Source organism: Coregonus lavaretus, assembly GCF_964263955.1.
Source record: "Coregonus lavaretus genome assembly, chromosome: 10".
NCBI classification, from domain to species: Eukaryota; Metazoa; Chordata; class Actinopteri; order Salmoniformes; family Salmonidae; genus Coregonus; species Coregonus lavaretus.
Genome location: NC_139997.1, coordinates 19,780,697 through 19,797,392, shown reverse-complemented (window position 1 = coordinate 19,797,392; position 16,696 = coordinate 19,780,697). Strand labels below are relative to the sequence as shown.

General features: G+C 42.9%; 1 protein-coding gene across 3 annotated transcripts in view; it reads right to left on the bottom strand.

The window, feature by feature from the left end:
• Positions 1–2,019: 2,019 nt before the first annotated feature.
• The window catches only part of LOC311136701 (HMG box transcription factor BBX-like), a 37,628-nt gene continuing 22,951 nt past the window's right edge, over positions 2,020–16,696 (bottom strand). For 2 of the 3 annotated variants that reach the window (XM_084170941.1, XM_084170940.1), the window contains exons 4-17: positions 13,868–14,116; positions 13,208–13,409; positions 13,006–13,073; positions 8,682–8,762; positions 8,202–8,282; positions 7,713–7,793; positions 7,515–7,592; positions 6,512–7,343; positions 6,234–6,366; positions 5,241–5,395; positions 4,966–5,055; positions 4,352–4,558; positions 3,927–4,119; positions 2,020–3,492 (exon numbers count right to left, since the gene is read on the bottom strand). In XM_084170941.1, coding sequence (XP_084027067.1) covers positions 3,417–3,492; positions 3,927–4,119; positions 4,352–4,558; positions 4,966–5,055; positions 5,241–5,395; positions 6,234–6,366; positions 6,512–7,343; positions 7,515–7,592; positions 7,713–7,793; positions 8,202–8,282; positions 8,682–8,762; positions 13,006–13,073; positions 13,208–13,409; positions 13,868–14,116 — 2,526 coding nt within the window. In that variant the 3' untranslated portion in view covers positions 2,020–3,416. Of the gene's footprint in view, positions 3,493–3,926; positions 4,120–4,351; positions 4,559–4,965; positions 5,056–5,240; positions 5,396–6,233; positions 6,367–6,511; positions 7,344–7,514; positions 7,596–7,712; positions 7,794–8,201; positions 8,283–8,681; positions 8,763–13,005; positions 13,074–13,207; positions 13,410–13,867; positions 14,117–16,696 lie in introns of all 3 variants that reach the window. The other variant, XM_084170939.1, reaches the window with a different exon arrangement.

Here is a 16,696-nt window from a genome sequence, read left to right as displayed (position 1 = left end):
TATTGTTATTTGTAATTGCATGAGTGTCCCTGGTTTCACCCTTTCCTGAAGTGAGAGCCTCATTGAACTGCAGAGAAGAAACGAATAAAACCTTCCAGGGTGACTGTCCTTTACAACAACAACAACAAATCTCTCTCATATATCTCTTTAACAGACGTTGGCAGGTAAGTCATAATGACTTACAACTACACACACCTCCACAGAGTTCCCAGCACAGCAGCTGAATCGTCATGAGGACCATAGGTTGTAACAAACTATTCACCTGTGGAAACAGTCCACCATCGCATTCATACACAGAGTCAAGACTTGAATTGGAATTAGAAAAATACATGTACAAAATTGATTACATTCAAGAGACAGTACTAGCACAAAAGGATATAGTCTATAGTCATTTCGATAACTAATAATATAGGAATTTTATAGAGGCATCTTCTAGATAGAAAAGGTTGAGAGTGATATATTATGGCTGTTTTTGAAGATGTGTGGGGTTGGTTACCGACTTGATTCTAAAATGCTCAAATTAGTTCAAAATACTTCAATGCATAATGTCATAAGATGGACATAAATACCTGTGTAATCTTTTAATTTCACTTAATGATATTACATTTTTAAGATCATCATGATATCATTTTGGTTTGGATCATAAGGTGCAAATATTGTCTATTAAAGGAGGCATTGAAAAGGTGCCAGTACAATGTACACCATTCCCACTTGGGGTTTAAGTCATAGGAAACCCATCAGATATATAGGATTAGTTGTGCTGATATAATACATTTGTTACCTGAAGATCTATACACCAAGAAAATGCAGTGCAACCGCTATGCTAACCTTCGTTTTCAACAGAATTTTCATTTAAAAGACAACTTTCCCTTTTCTTTGGCAAATGTCTAAAAACCACTAGTTACAAGCATGTATATCGCCACTCTTTTTGGGGAAGACAATTGCTAAATTTCTGTGAAAGAACAACACTGATGTCCATCAGTGGAAGAACTATGTGTAGTTTACAGCTTGGACGACTTTAGTCACCCTTCAATTTATTTTCTCTCAAAACTGTAAAATATATACAGTATATCTGTCTTAAATGTTTGTTTTAAAGCTTTCCTTCAAGCTTGGAGTTCGAACGTCATGATTTAGGTCTGCTTGTTTACAGTCCGTTTGTCAGCTTTTAGGGATCAATAAACTAATACAGCATTGCTCGTATCCCTACAAGTCAGTCCAATCCTGACTTGTAAGGATATATTTAATATAGTTTCAATATATTCTACTTTGTGACATTATAATCCCTTGGCTAAAACTAAATACCACCATTGGACAATAAGGGTTGAGCTAATAGCCTTTTTTAAAAGTGAATGTTGTGCCCCGACAGCACACATAAAATAGACATAGCCCAGAAATGGCAATGCAGTTGCTTAAAGAATACAAACTCCAGAAACGAGAGGTGGAAACTACCCTTCTAGAAGCAGTGCATCTCATCTCAGTGCTCATTTGCTTAACAGGTACTGTAAGCATTGATGCATTATTTTGTGTATGAGCTTTTTGACAACAGTCTTAATCGAGTAAACTAGGCCTCAGGAAAAAAAATAAATCTAGTTCAACAACATCATAATACACTTAAGTGAAGGAGAAGAATCAAATATAAAAAGAGCAATAAACTCAAAGATAAAGCAATAACGAGAGAAGCGTGACTGACTGCAAGACCTAAGAAAAATAGCATTGGTCAACTTCAAAACATAATAATATAGCATAATGGTAATTTCATGGAGGACATATCGGTGGGGACTCTTCAACCTAGGAACTGGCTTGCACTACTTGTATAAGCCCCAAACAGCTTCTTCCATCTGATTAGCTTACACCCAGAGCAGACGTCAAGAGTCCCCCAACCCTACTACAGCTCACACACTGTAAACAGAAGAATGGACACAAGGATCAGCTATTTGGATATGGAATGGATGCTAGCCTGTTCAACCTCAGTTAGAACATGCAAAAAAATAAAATGAATTTTTTTTATATATTTTTTTTACAAATCATTAAAAGCAATTGTCTCGTTATTGAAATACAAATACCTTCAAAAGCAAAACCTTAATTATTCTCATTGCCTTACAGTGGACCGTTACTTGGCATAAGAAAATCTCAAAGGCTAATAGGAAAGACAAAGAGACCAGGGAAAACACATTGCCCTACTAAGAAAAAGTAACATCTTAAAAGCGTCTCCTACGTTAGTGCAGTGTTCTTTGTTAAAAAACTATCTTAGGAAACTAGTAGCACACATTTGGATTAGCCTTGTAGATGCTACGCAGACTGCGATAAGATCAAGTATTGACACAAAATGCATTTTCATCATTCAAGTAAGATTCATTTTCATCATCGGATGTAAGATTCATGTGAATGGTTGCGCGGTGGATGTCAGGAATTAAGAGCAGAGGTTCTGGTTGAGGTACGGCTAACGTCGTAATGAGAGAGTTAAGGCCATGGAGAACCGTCCATACTGTCAGTAACTTTGCTTCTCATCACATTGAGCCCCACTGTAGTGGACCAAGCGCCAGGTAAAACAGGCAGGTTAAGACTTACAATATGCTAACCAAAGGCCTCCCATCTAAGCTTAAACGCAAGCTTAAGTTCAAATGCAAGAGCCTCAATGCGTTGAGTTCAAACTGACAATGAAGGTTAAACAGATCACCGTAGTAGCAGTTGCTAAGCTGGTTGGAAGGCAAGGGATAGAGTAATATTGAATACTTGACCACACTGTGGAAGGTTAAGAGGTCTGCTTTATCTCTAGACCACACTAAACAGGCTAATAAAAATGAGGGTACCACATCAAATACGTCACAAGGACTATCTACCAAGCTGTGTCAGTTTGTTCAAGCAGGAAGGCGTGCAGGAAGCCACAAGATTCGACTCATCCCTACATTTAGGTATGCTAGGTGGAGGGGACTTTGCAACAGTGTGTGAAAGGGGGAAGATGTTCTCTTGCAAGTGGTCAAGCTGACCATGTGTAGGTTTCCTTTCTTTTTTTGAAATGCAATTTTTGTTTGCAAAACTTGACCTTAAAATGGCGTAATATCGGACAAAGATTACACATTAACGTGAACACAACCTGCCTTCCTCAGGGTACTCTAAGTAGGTAGGGCCGTATGGGAAGAGGAGGGAGGTGACATCCTACTGCCAAGGGAAGGGTTCAGGAGAATACTGAGAAGGTGAGTGGATGGGAGGAGGGAGGGGAGGGGGCTCTTACCCCGCTTTCCCCCTCAGACCAGAGCTCTAGCTAATTCACCACAGAGGAGGGGTCCATCCACAAGTCACGTTCCATCTCCTTCCTTCCAGAACAGGATGAGGAGTCAGAGGTTAAAAGTTAAAACGCACACAACACGCAAGCGTCCATTTCGTTTTGCTGGAGGCAGGAGGGCGGCTGATCCACTTCATTGGTCAGCGCAGGAGATGAGGACAGGGGTCTGGGCCATGTCCTTCTGGCTGTCGCCAATCACACGCTGGCCTCTGATACAGGAGGAAGAGAAGAAGGTAAAGGTCAACCAATCAAGGTATGTACTTTTTGTTCTTGGCAAAGATTTGTGGTGTGGCATTTGTGTTCGGACGTTTTTTTGTCTGGCTAGTGAAGTAGTGTCAACTCAATTCCTGGAGGGCCGTGTGTATGCTCCTCACGGTTTTGGCTCCTCCCTTGTACTTGATTGATCAATGAAGGTCATTGATTAGTTATGAAACTCCTTGCACCTGGTTATCTAAGTCTTAATTAGACACAAATGTATAGGAAATAAAACATGCTGCATTCACGTTCAAAGCGTACGGAGAAAAATGTAACAGTGTTAAAAGAAAAAATAAGTTGAAAAGGATCAGCTTCCTTGAAGCAAAGGTGTGTCCCTCTTCATATATTTCTGGCTGCCTACCTGTGAATGTTCTCCATGGCTGCCTACCTGTGAATGTTCTCCATGGCTGCCACCTCGGCAAGGGCAGACAGGCTAAAGAAGGCGGGCAGGACTTCGGGTGCACTGCTCCTATCCGCTTCCTCTTGCTTGGGTGCGTTGTAGCACCCTGTTTCATTGCATAAAGTCTCTCGGGGTAATGGCTTTTCGTCCTGCTCTGGGGTCAGGTCCCTGGCTTTGTCCTCTGTGATAAAACGGACCAAAGCAGATGCCATGAGGCTATTGCCTGTCATTCAAAATGGCCTCTCAAAATGGCATGGACAGAACAACCCTCATTGCTACCTCATTGCTGTCATTGTAAATGTTTTTTAGTTTTTTTTTACTGCCGTTTTCCAGCTCACATACAGTATATTTACTTAAATCCTATGTATTTGATAATGTGCAGAATAAACTATTGCCTGTTAGGAAAGACTCACCCTCTGCTGGGGACACCCTGCCGTCGGCCGAGCGCACCAGGTGGGTGATTTTGCTCTTCCTAGCCTTCCTCTTCTGGCTGCCCACCGGCATACTAGCGCTAGTTCCCATGGCCTCTGGGGAAAGCGTGGCGGTGGCACATGGGGCGGGGCTCAGCTTGGCCTTGGCAGCTGAGTCTGACATGGGGGAGTCACTACGCGTCGCTATGTCTGAGAGGGGATAACATTTGAAAAGAGCCATTCACTTTCAATAAGGATTTTAGAATTATTGAACCCAAATTCTAACTTGAGATCTGGGCACCTAACTCCAATGTAATTCATGCGTAAATCATGAATTGACTGCAAAAATAGATTTGGCCGAGACCCTGTTCTGCTAGATGGTTAATTTTTTATTTACACCTCACTTTGCAGTTTAAAACTTGTTCAACAACTAAAGAGAGAATATTTTACATGTGTCTAAATTCAATGTGCAATACAAACGTATGGTACTTACATGGTCATTTTTTTTACATTGCGTAATGTGTCCATTGCCTCCAACTATGTGTAAATACCATGCCAAGAACATTCACAACTGGATTACATAATGCACACACATGTTACATGATCCTCTAATTCACCTTTGTCCACAGTATTGGGCTTCTCCTTTTTCTGCTTGTACTTGCTAACAATCTTGTGGAATAAAGTCTTTTTCTGAGATGGAGATGGACCTGATATAACAAAAAAGACAAACAAAAAAAGAAACAAAAGCATTGCATGCCATGTTAAATGGTAACAATGTGGTAAAGTTCCTGAAAGCGAGGCGCAACAGGAGCGGTATGGGATGTGGAGGGATGGCTTCTGTCAAAATATATTGAAATGTTTGGTGAACATTCCGGTAACATTCTCTGCTTACCCTTGGCAGGTTTCGGGGGTTGTTCCTCCGGTGTGGTGCTAACGTCAGTTTTTTTCTTCTTGGTGACGGTGGTGCTTTTCTTGTCGAACGTCAGAGGGCTGTACTGCGGCAGGCTGTTGAACTTTTTCTCAAACTCCTCCTCCAGTTTCCCCAAACTGCAAAGGTATGTTGTTGATAAGATACAAGGTGGAACATGCTCAACTCCACTTTCTTCATGAAGGCTTTCATCTTGCGGAAACACTTTGCCATTTGTTTGTCATTGTTGTTTTTAATATTTAGATAGAAATGCCAACACAATAATAGCTTTTTCAAGCTCCCTCTTGCGTGTTTTAAGAGTGCCTTGATCGGATAAGTAAGCCCCACAGTTGCTATGTTCCTCGATTACTGAGTGGCTATAAACCCCTTTACGAAGTGGCTAATTATCCATGTCATTCAAGCAGGGTTTGAATTAAACATTGACTCTAGGGAACCCCTAAAAATATGAATAGGATGAACCAACCTTAATATTCTTAACGCTTATGGAGGTGCCTACATGAATATTTCAAACACTTGTGGGGGTGCCCATGTTAATGTTTTAAACACTTATGGGTTGCCCATAACCTAACCTGGCCTATTTGCTCTCTTCAGGGATTCCTCAAAGGCGGATATTAACTTGCACACAGAGGACCCCATTACACCACAAAGAAAGCGGAACTAGTTAAATAGTCACTGAAAGAATAATGTATTTTCCACATTCAACAATTCACTAATAGTCTATAAATAAAACAGACTTGTGGCATAAATGCAACGAGCATCGAGCCACAAGCGCACTTAGCCAATCTTCACTGCCATCCACTTCCATTAGTACAAACGTGAATCCTTGCATGACGGACGTGCCCCTTGTCAAACGGGCTTATTGTCCGTTCACTATATTCTGCTCCCACTAGTGATCTTTCATTCAGTTTTCAGTGATAAAACTTATTGGAGTAAAATGTTCTTGGACAGGGGACTCACCCTGGCGCAGTTTCGTCTTTGGATTTTGACTTCTTTAGCTTCTTGGGATTAGTGGGTCCCATCTGTGAGAAAGCCCAGGTCTCGTCAGTCCAGCTCCCTTCATCAGATCCACTTCGAAAAGAGCCTCTTTTGCCTGATTAACACACACACAAAAACAAAGTTTAGAGGAGCCACCAGTAAAATAAAAATAAACACAGGGACTTGCTCAGAATGGGTGTAAAACAACAGCATATTGATAGTCATCATGGCGACAGGGCAGGGGGGTTACTAATGCATACCTCTGTCCACGTTGGCCCTCAGTGAGGTCAGCATCCCTTCCGACACCAGGGTTTTGTACAGCGCCCCCTTGCAGCTTCTCTCCGACTTCCTGGAGCCACACCCTTCGGCGTTGGCCTCCACTTCCCTCTGCTTCTCCTCGACTTTGTGCTTGATGTGCGGGGGGCTGGGAGGGGCGGTGGGCTCCTCCGTGCTGCCCAGGGGATCCGGGGTGCTGCCGATGCTGGCCTCATCAGCCTCTGTCTTGGGGCTTGCTATATTCACTGCCATCTCCACTGTCGATGGCAGCTCTGTGCGCCTTCCATCCTCTTTGTCCTCCTCCATCTCATCTTCTTCCTTAGCCTTCAGGGGCCTCTTGGCTCTGAACTTCTTTTTGGGTGAGCTGGGCTCTCCCGGAATGATAACGGCGGCGGTGCTATCCTTCTTCTTGGATATTTCCTCCTCGGTGTCGCCCCAGGCCCCTTTAGCCACGGCCTCGATAGTGTAGAGGAGGCTCTCCAACTCCGACTCAGACGATGGTCGCTTTTTGAGGGTCTTTTTGGGTGAGCCGGGACGAGGGCTCTTGTCTTTGTCCACCGCTTTGGGTGGCTCTCTGGCACTAGCGTCTTTCTTCTTCTTTTTCTTTTTGACGCTAGCCACTTGGCCGCTGAGCAGCGGGGGACTGGCGTTGGTGGGCGTGGAGGAGGAAGAAGCTGAGGAAGACGGGGGAGAGGAGAGAGGAAAATCGGGGATGCTGCCCCCAGTCTCCTCCTTGACCACCGTCTCAGTTTTGATGTGTGGGGCGCAGGTATCGTCCTGTGTCTCCATCTTCCCTGCCTCGGAGGCCAAGCACATCTACACAAAACACAACAGTGAACATACATTAACATTTCAGAAGTCACATCAACGTGAAAGCGCTGGAGCTAACTATTAGTCATTTCCACTGTAGGGGTTTTGAAGATTTCAGTAATATCAAATGGACTTAAATGGATCCTTAAAGGTTTTGTGATGTAGGGACTGCAGTACCTCAGCGAGCTGGAAGAGAGCCGACTGGCTACACTGCTTTGCCTCCAGTGCAGTCGACTGGCTTGAATCAGAGGAGATCTGCTTTAATAGACAACAGAGGAGAATTAGACAAAATATCACTTTGCATCATAAAGACAATACTATAAAGCGCATGTAGTTGTGCAGAGTGGCAGACTTGAGACAGTGTAATGACTGTACCTCTGCCAGTTGAAAAAGAGGGGACTTGACGTTGATCTTGGATACGTCAGACTTTCCCTGCTGTGAGGTGCCAGACCACGTCTGAGGAAAAATGGGAACAAGAAAGAGAGAATGGATAAGGATCCTGGGATTATGTACCGGTATGTTCATATTTGTGACCTGTGTATATTTGTACTAAATAGTATGGTAGGTATATACACTGAATGCTTTCATTGTGCCCTCCCTTAAGGCATGCCCACACATTGGGAAGAGCCAATAGTGGTAGTATTGGCAGATTCTAATTTTGTTGATGTGGATTTCAGTAAGCAGGAAGGTACCCCACTTGGTTTAAAAACCAACTACTTAATAGCACATTAAAATAGCATGTAGAATGATAAAAGTACATACTCATGCAGTATGTAAGCATGCTGAGCAGTTGGCACCTCGCCTATGAATGTTACAGATCAATAACATTGTGGTCACAAATAGCCTTTTCCTGAGAATACCCACTTCTGCCTGGTCCCCGCGACTCAAGGGCTTTCCCTCGCCAGCTATGTCCGTTAAATTGGGCCGAAGCGTGCTGGAGGAGATCTGGAAAGGAACACACAATTGAGGGTTGGCTGACCCATTTCAACAGGAATGAGCCTCACTTCCTTTTCCCTATTGCAGCTTGATGTATTAGGCAGTCAGTCAGTCAGTCAGTCAGTGCAGGATCGGTCACAGAAAAGGCATAGTAGTGCCATCATTTTAGGGAATGGTATGATTTTATGTGGTGTATGTGGTGTGTTGGGTATAGTTGGGTTACTCTAAGAGAAAACTGAACCATTTCTATGCAAATAGATAATAAATGTAATGTAGGCAATTTTCTATACATCTATGCATATTGGCATAAAATCAACAAATTTGTGTCAGACTGCGGTTGCCGTGACAGCCCTACGAAATAGTGTTACAAGACGTTAAAGAGAACCATCCCATTCCAGGTGGTCTTACCTCAGCAAGTTGGAATAAGGAGGATTTCCCAGGGTGCTTAGTGACATCCGTGGCTCCAGACTTTGAGGAGCTGGAGGAAATCTGTGGAGGTTCAATTCACACTTCAATTCACACATTCACCACAAACATTTGAATAATGTGATCTTTGAATCTGCATCTCACAGTGCTTTTCCAACAAATGAGAGATTGACTTAAGTGCTGCAGATACACTACCGTTCAAAAGTGTGGGGTCACTTAGAAATGTCCTTGTTTTCGAAAGAAAAGCATTTTTTTGTCCATTAAAATAACATCAAATTGATCAGAAATACAGTGTAGACATTGTTAATGTTGTAAATGGCTATTGTAGCTGGAAATGGCTGATTTTTTATGGAATATCTACATAGGCGTACAGAGGCTCATTATCAGCAACCATCAGTCCTGTGTTCCAATGGCACGTTGTGTTTGCTAATCCAAGTTTATCATTTTAAAAGGCTAATTGATAATTAGAAAACCCTTTTGCAATTATGTTAGCACAGCTGAAAACTGTTGTGCTGATTAAAGAAGCAATAAAACTGGCCTTCTTGAGACTAGTTGAGTATCTGGAGCATCAGCAATTGTGGGTTCGATTACAGGCTCAAAATGGCCAGAAATAAAGATCTTTCTTCTGAAACTCGTCAGTCTATTCTTGTTCTGAGAAATGAAGGCTATTCTATGCGAGAAATTGCCAAGAAACTGAAGATCTCGTACAAGACTGTGTACTACTCCCTTCACAGAACAGCGCAACCTAGCTCTAACCAGAATAGAAAGAGGAGTGTGAGGCCCCGGTGCACAACTGAGCAAGAGGACAAATAAACTCAGCAAAAAAAATTAACGTCCTCTCACTGTCAACTGCGTTTATTTTCAGCAAACTTAACATGTGTAAATATTTGTATGAACATAAAAAGATTCAACAACTGAGACATAAACTGAACAAGTTCCACAGACATGTGACTAACAGAAATTGAATAATGTGTCCCTGAACAAAGGGGGGGTCAAAATCAAAAGTAACAGTCAGTATCTGGTGTGGCCACCAGCTGCATTAAGTACTGCAGTGCATCTCCTCCTCATGGACTGCACCAGATTTGCCAGTTCTTGCTGTGAGATGTTACCCCACTCTTCCACCAAGGCACCTGCAAGTTCCCAGACATTTCTGGGGGGAATGGCCCTAGCCCTCACCCTCCGATCCAACAGGTCCCAGAGGTGCTCAATGGGATTGAGATCCAGGCTCTTCGCTGGCCATGGCAGAACACTGACATTCCTGTCTTGCAGGAAATCAAGCACAGAATGAGCAGTATAGCTGGTGGCATTGTCATGCTGGAGGGTCATGTCAGGATGAGCCTGCAGGAAGGGTACCACATGCGGGAGGAGGATGTGTTCCCTGTAACGCACAGCGTTGAGATTGCCTGCAATGACAACAAGTTCAGTCCGATGATGCTGTGACACACCGCCCCAGACCATGACGGACCCTCCACCTCCAAATCGATCCCGCTCCAGAGTACAGGCCTCGGTGTAACACTCATTCCTTCGACGATAAATGCGAATCCGACCATCACCCCTGGTGGGACAAAACCGCGACTCGTCAGTGAAGAGCACTTTTTGCCAGTCCTGTCTGGTCCAGCGACGGTGGGTTTGTGCCCATTGGCGACGTTGTTGCTGGTGATGTCTGGTGAGGACCTGCCTTACAACAGGCCTACAAGCCCTCAGTCCAGCCTCTCTCAGCCTATTGCGGACAGTCTGAGCACTGATAGAGGGATTGTGCGTTCCTGGTGTAACTCAGGCAGTTGTTGTTGCCATCCTGTACCTGTCCCACAGGTGTGACGTTCGGATGTACCGATCCTGTGCATGTGTTGCTACACATGGTCTGCCACTGCGAGGATGATCAGCTGTCCGTCCTGTCTCCCTGTAGCGCTGTCTTAGGCATCTCACAGTACAGACATTGCAATTTATTGCCCTGGCCACATCTGCAGTCCTCATGCCTCCTTGCAGCATGCCTAAGGCACGTTCACGCAGATGAGCAGGGACCCTGGCATCTTTCTTTTGGTGTTTTTCAGAGTCAGTAGAAAGGCCTCTTTAGTGTCCTAAGTTTTCATAACTGTGACCTTAATTGCCTACCATCTGTAAGCTGTTAGTGTCTTAACGACCGTTCCACAGGTGCATGTTCATTAATTGTTTATGGTTAATTGAACAAGCATGGGAAACACAACCCTTTACAATGAAGATCTGTGAAGTTATTTGGATTTTTACGAATTATCTTTGAAAGACAGGGTCCTGAAAAAGGGACGTTTCTAGTTTGAGAAACAGGCGCCTCACAGGTCCTCAACTGGCAGTTTCATGAAATAGTCCCCACAAAACACCAGTCTCAATAGTACCCGCAAAACACCAGTCTCAACGTCAACAGTGAAGAGGCGACTCATGGATGCTGACCTTCTAGGCAGAGTTGCAAAGAAAAAGCCATATCTCAGACTGCCCATCTTAATCTTTTATTTTTATTGGCCAGTCTGAGATATGGCTTTTTCTTTGCAACTCTGCCTAGAAGGTCAGCATCCCGGAGTCGCCTCTTCACTGTTGACGTTGAGACTGGTGTTTTGCGGGTACTATTTAATGAAGCTGCCAGTTGAGGACCTGTGAGGCGCCTGTTTCTCAAACTAGACACTCTAAAGTATTTGTCCTCTTGCTCTGTTGCATACCGGGGCCTACCACTCCTCTTTCTATTCTGGTTAGAGCCAGTTTGCGCTGTTCTGTGAAGGGAGTAGTACACAGAGTTGTACGAGATCTTCAGTTTCTTGGCAATTTCTCGCATGGAATAGCCTTCATTTCTCAGAACAAGAATAGATTGACGAGTTACAGAAGAAAGTTATTTGTTTGTGGCCATTTTGAGCCTGTAATCGAACCCACAATTGCTGATTCTCCAGATACTCAACTAGTCTCAAGAAGGCCAGTTTTATTGCTTCTTTAATCAGCACAACAGTTTTCAGTTGTGCTAACATAATTGCAAAAGGGTTTTCTAATGATCAATTAGCCTTTTAAAATGATAAACTTGGATTAGCAAACACAACGTGCCATTGGAACAGAGGACTGATGGTTGCTGATAATGGGCTTCTGTACGCCTATGTAGATATTCCATAAAAAATTAGCCATTTCCAGCTACAATAGCCTTTACAACATTAACAATGCCTACACTGTATTTCTGATCAATATGATGTTATTTTAATGGACAAAAAAATTGCTTTTCTTTCGAAAACAAGGACATTTCTAAGTGACCCCAAACTTTTGAACGGTAGTGTATATTTCCACTGCAACGATGATTTCTAGATTAAAGTTGTGGTACAACATGGAATAGCTTAGTTTGACGAGTTACGAGTTGAAAAACCACTGGACTGGGACTTTACGTTATTTCATAAACCCTTATAACTCTGAGGTCCCCCCTGAATTGTTGCACTACAGCCCAGGACTTATACTAAACAAAGCTATAAACGCAACATGCAACAATTTCATTGATTTTACAGAGTTACAGTTCATTTGAGGAAATCAGTCAGTCAATGAAATAAATAAATTAGGCCTTAATCTATGGATTTCACATGACTGGGAATACAGATATGCATCTGTTGGTCACAGATACCTTAAAAAGAAATGGGCCTCACAATGGGCCTCAGGATCTTGTCGCTGTATTTTTGTGCATTCAAATTGCCATTGATAAAATGCAGTTGTGTTCATTGTCCGTAGCTTATGCCTGTCCATACCATAACCCCACGCCACCATGGGGCACTCTGTTCACAATGTTGACATCAGCGAACCGCTCGCCCACACGATGCAATACATGTGGTCTGCAGTTGTGAGACCGGTTGGACGTACTGCCAAATTCTCTAAAATGACGTTGGAGGCGGCTTATGGTAGAGAAATGAACATTCAATTCTCTGGCAACAGCTCTGGTGGACATTCCTGGAGTTAACATGTCAATTGCACGCTCCCTCAAAACTTGAGACATCTGTGGCATTGTGTTGTGTGACAAAACTGCACATTTTAGAGTGGCCTTTTATTGTCCCCAGTACAAGGTGCACCTGTGTAATGATCATGTGGTTTAATCAACTTTGATATGCCACACCAGTCAGGTGGATGGATTATCTTGGCAAATGAGAAATGCTCACTAACAGGGATGTAAGCAAATTTGTGCACAACATTTTAGAGAAATAAGCTTTTGTGCACATGGAATATTTTTGGGATCTTTTATTTCAATTCATGAAACATGGGGCCAACACTTTACATGTTGTGTTTATATTTTTGTTCAGTGCAGTATGATGTGACATACCTCTCTGGCAGTAAGGGCATGCTCCCCAGCCAACAGTAGCATGCTTAGGCCACCCATCTTCGTGGGATCTGGGAAGGCACAAAATGAAGGCAAGTTGGGATGAATCTTTACTAATTTGACATTCATTCAGTGGCAGCTATGCTGAGACATGACATTCATATTTTATAAGCTGTTTTTCCCATCAATATGTCACTTGACGCACCTGCCATGGCGAAATTAAGCTGTGGTGTGCTGTCAGTCTTCGGCACTTTCTTGGCAGTGGCACAGCCCTTAGGGGAGTTGGAAGGGAAGGACCACACTTTTTTGCTTGCGTTGCTGACAGTGTGGCAGGGGCTCTTGACTGGCTTGTTGGTGGTGGGGCACCACTTATAGCCCGGGTTAGCCTTCATGAAGGCATCCTTGTACTGGAAGATGACAAGGTAGAAAGGTTAACAGCAAAATAAAAAGAAACAACAACTAATACCTACTATAGCAAAATGCATCATATACTGAAGAGGTTGTCTTAGTATGGCTAAGACACTCCAGTATTGTGTGATAATTTGTGTCTTTCAAATTAGTTTGCTTGTGATCCTGTGTTGGAACTCTTGATCAGCTCATTTGCTTGTCACACTGCACAAATCAGGGTTCATTCTCTCTGAACTCTGCCAGTCCATGAGGAAAAATAATCTGAATCTCCTCAAATGACTAAATAAAATGGAATGGTCTGTTTAGAGAAACAGAAAGGGGTGAATCCTAACTTCAGTGAAATGTTCACTTAGTCATGCATTGCTGTGAAAATGTTACTTAAATGGAAGTTAGGATTCGCCCCTAAGAGAATAAGAAACGTTTTACAGTTCCAGAACAGGGTTTTGGTGGTGCTAACCTCCTTGGCCATGTCTGTGTACTTCTGTTTCTCTTTGGGCTCCAGCACGGCCCACCAGTCAGCCAGGATCTTCGTGGCACCGCGGTTGTCCAGCCGAGGGTGCTCCTGCCTCACCAGCGAGCGGTGGCGCTTGCAGAAAAGCAGGAAGGCGTTCATGGGCCGGCGGGCCCGCTGCTCTGAAGAGTCCACCTCCATGGGCCCCCCGCATGCCACCTCCGGCCCCCGGCTCTCCCTGACCAGCAATGGCTCCTGTGGACAGATGCATCAGTGATAGATATTTCAATCTTTATCATCACTACCCCCATCACTATCATCATCATCATCATAACAATGGTAAGGCTCTATTGATTCAGTTGATATTTCTTTTGGAATAATTCAAATTTCCTTTTTGGGTATATCCATTTGAATTCAATCCGTTTTTGACACCATCCCTTTTGATTTAAACCAAACTTTCCATGCATATTTACCCATGGAAGAAGTGGTCAGAAAGTGACTTTTTGGACCTGAATAGCAAAACATTCAGGAGATAGAAATGCTCAAAGTTGACCCATTTTGCATACCCCACCATACTCATACCATGAGACATCCATGTCTTCATCATTTGACAAGTTAAACGGTTGACTTTGATATTTAAAAGCTTTCAAACAGGGTTCTCAAACTATTTAATTTCTTAAATGTCAATTATCAAAAAAACTTGTCAACTCAGATTTGTTTCATATTCGCATACGTTGTAGCTTAGACCCTACTTTACATCATCTGAGGTTTTTGTTGCGCCCGCCATCGGTTGAGACACAACATGCTCTTGAATACAGGGTGGGTGTAATTTAAAATCATAGAAATATAATTCATAGAATGGACCTATGCCTTCAGACCACTGCAATTTAGCTAGTACACCATTGAAATGTAAATTGAATTGACATTTTTACTTTTAATTACTACCACAAAGATGGCAACTGGTCCAACCACTGTCGGATGTCAACTTAAAATGGTAATGTCTATTGTATTATCTATATTTCTAGGATTGACAGTATAATTTTAAACATATATTCCCATTCAAGTCAACATTCTCTGGTGTGGACCTCCATCCATCTTTGTGGTACCATTTGAGAGTTGAAATGTACATTTTATTCCCATTTTAGTAAATGTATTAGCCAAAACATAACACCCACCCTGTATTCAAGAGCATGTTGTGTCTCAACCTAAGGCGGGCACAACACAACCTCAGATGATCTAAAATACGGTCTAAGCTACAACATATGCAAATATGCATAATTATTTATTTATTTTACTCGTAAGGTAAAAAAAATGACAATTTGTTAAAAAACGTTTTAAAGAAATTATAAAATAGTTTGACAATGCTGTTTGTAAGCTTTTAAATAATATAAATCTCAACCGTTTATCTTTTCCAGTGGTGAAGACATGGATGTCTCATTGTATGTTGGTTGAGTATGTAAAATAAGTCAACTTTGAGCACCTTTATCTCTTGAATGTTTTGCCATTCAGGTCCAAAAAGTCACTTTCTGAGCACTTCTACAGTGGGCAAATACAGTGCCTTGTAAAAGTATTCATCCCCCTTCGCAATTTTTCCCTATTTTGTTGCATTACAACCTGTAATTTAAATTGATTTTATTTGGATTTGTAATGGACATACACAAAATAGTCCAAATTGGTGAAGTGGAATGAAAAAAAAAACTTGTTTAAAAAAATTCTAGAAAATGAATAACGGAAAAGTGGTCTGTGCATACAGTGAGGGAAAAAAGTATTTGATCCCCTGCTGATTTTGTACGTTTGCCCACTGACAAAGAAATCATCAGTCTATAATTTTAATGGTAGGTTTATTTGAACAATGAGAGACAGAATAACAACAACAAAATCCAGAAAAACGCATGTCAAAAATGTTATAAATTGATTTGCATTTTAATGAGGGAAATAAGTATTTGACCCCTCTGCAAAACATAACTTAGTACTTGGTGGCAAAACCCTTGTTGGCAATCACAGAGGTCAGACATTTCTTGTAGTTGGCCACCAGGTTTGCACACATCTCAGGAGGGATTTTGTCCCACTCCTCTTTGCAGATCTTCTCCAAGTCATTAAGGTTTCGAGGCTGACGTTTGGCAACTCGAACCTTCAGCTCCCTCCACAGATATTCTATGGGATTAAGGTCTGGAGACTGGGTAGGCCACTCCAGGACCTTAATGTGCTTCTTCTTGAGCCACTCCTTTGTTGCCTTGGCCATGTGTTTTGGGTCATTGTCATGCTGGAATAACCAATCCACGACCCATTTTCAATGCCCTGGCTGAGGGAAGGAGGTTCTCACCCACGATTTGACGGTACATGGCCCCGTCCATCGTCCCTTTGATGCGGTGAAGTTGTCCTGTCCCCTTAGCAGAAAAACACCCCCAAAGCATAATGTTTCCACCTCCATGTTTGATGGTGGGGATGGTGTTCTTGGGGTCATAGGCAGCATTCCTCCTCCTCCAAACACGGCGAGTTGAGTTGATGCCAAAGAGCTCGATTTTGGTCTCATCTGACCACAACACTTTCACCCAGTTCTCCTCTGAATCATTCAGATGTTCATTGGCAAACTTCAGACGGCCCTGTATATGTGCTTTCTTGAGCAGGGGGACCTTGCGGGCGCTGCAGGATTTCAGTCATTCACGGCGTAGTGTGTTACCAATTGTTTTCTTGGTGACTATGGTCCCAGCTGCCTTGAGATCATTGACAAGATCCTCCCGTGTAGTTCTGGTCTGATTCCTCACCGTTCTCATGATCATTGCAACTCCACGAGGTGAGATCTTAAATGGAGCCCCAGGCCGAGGGAGATTGACA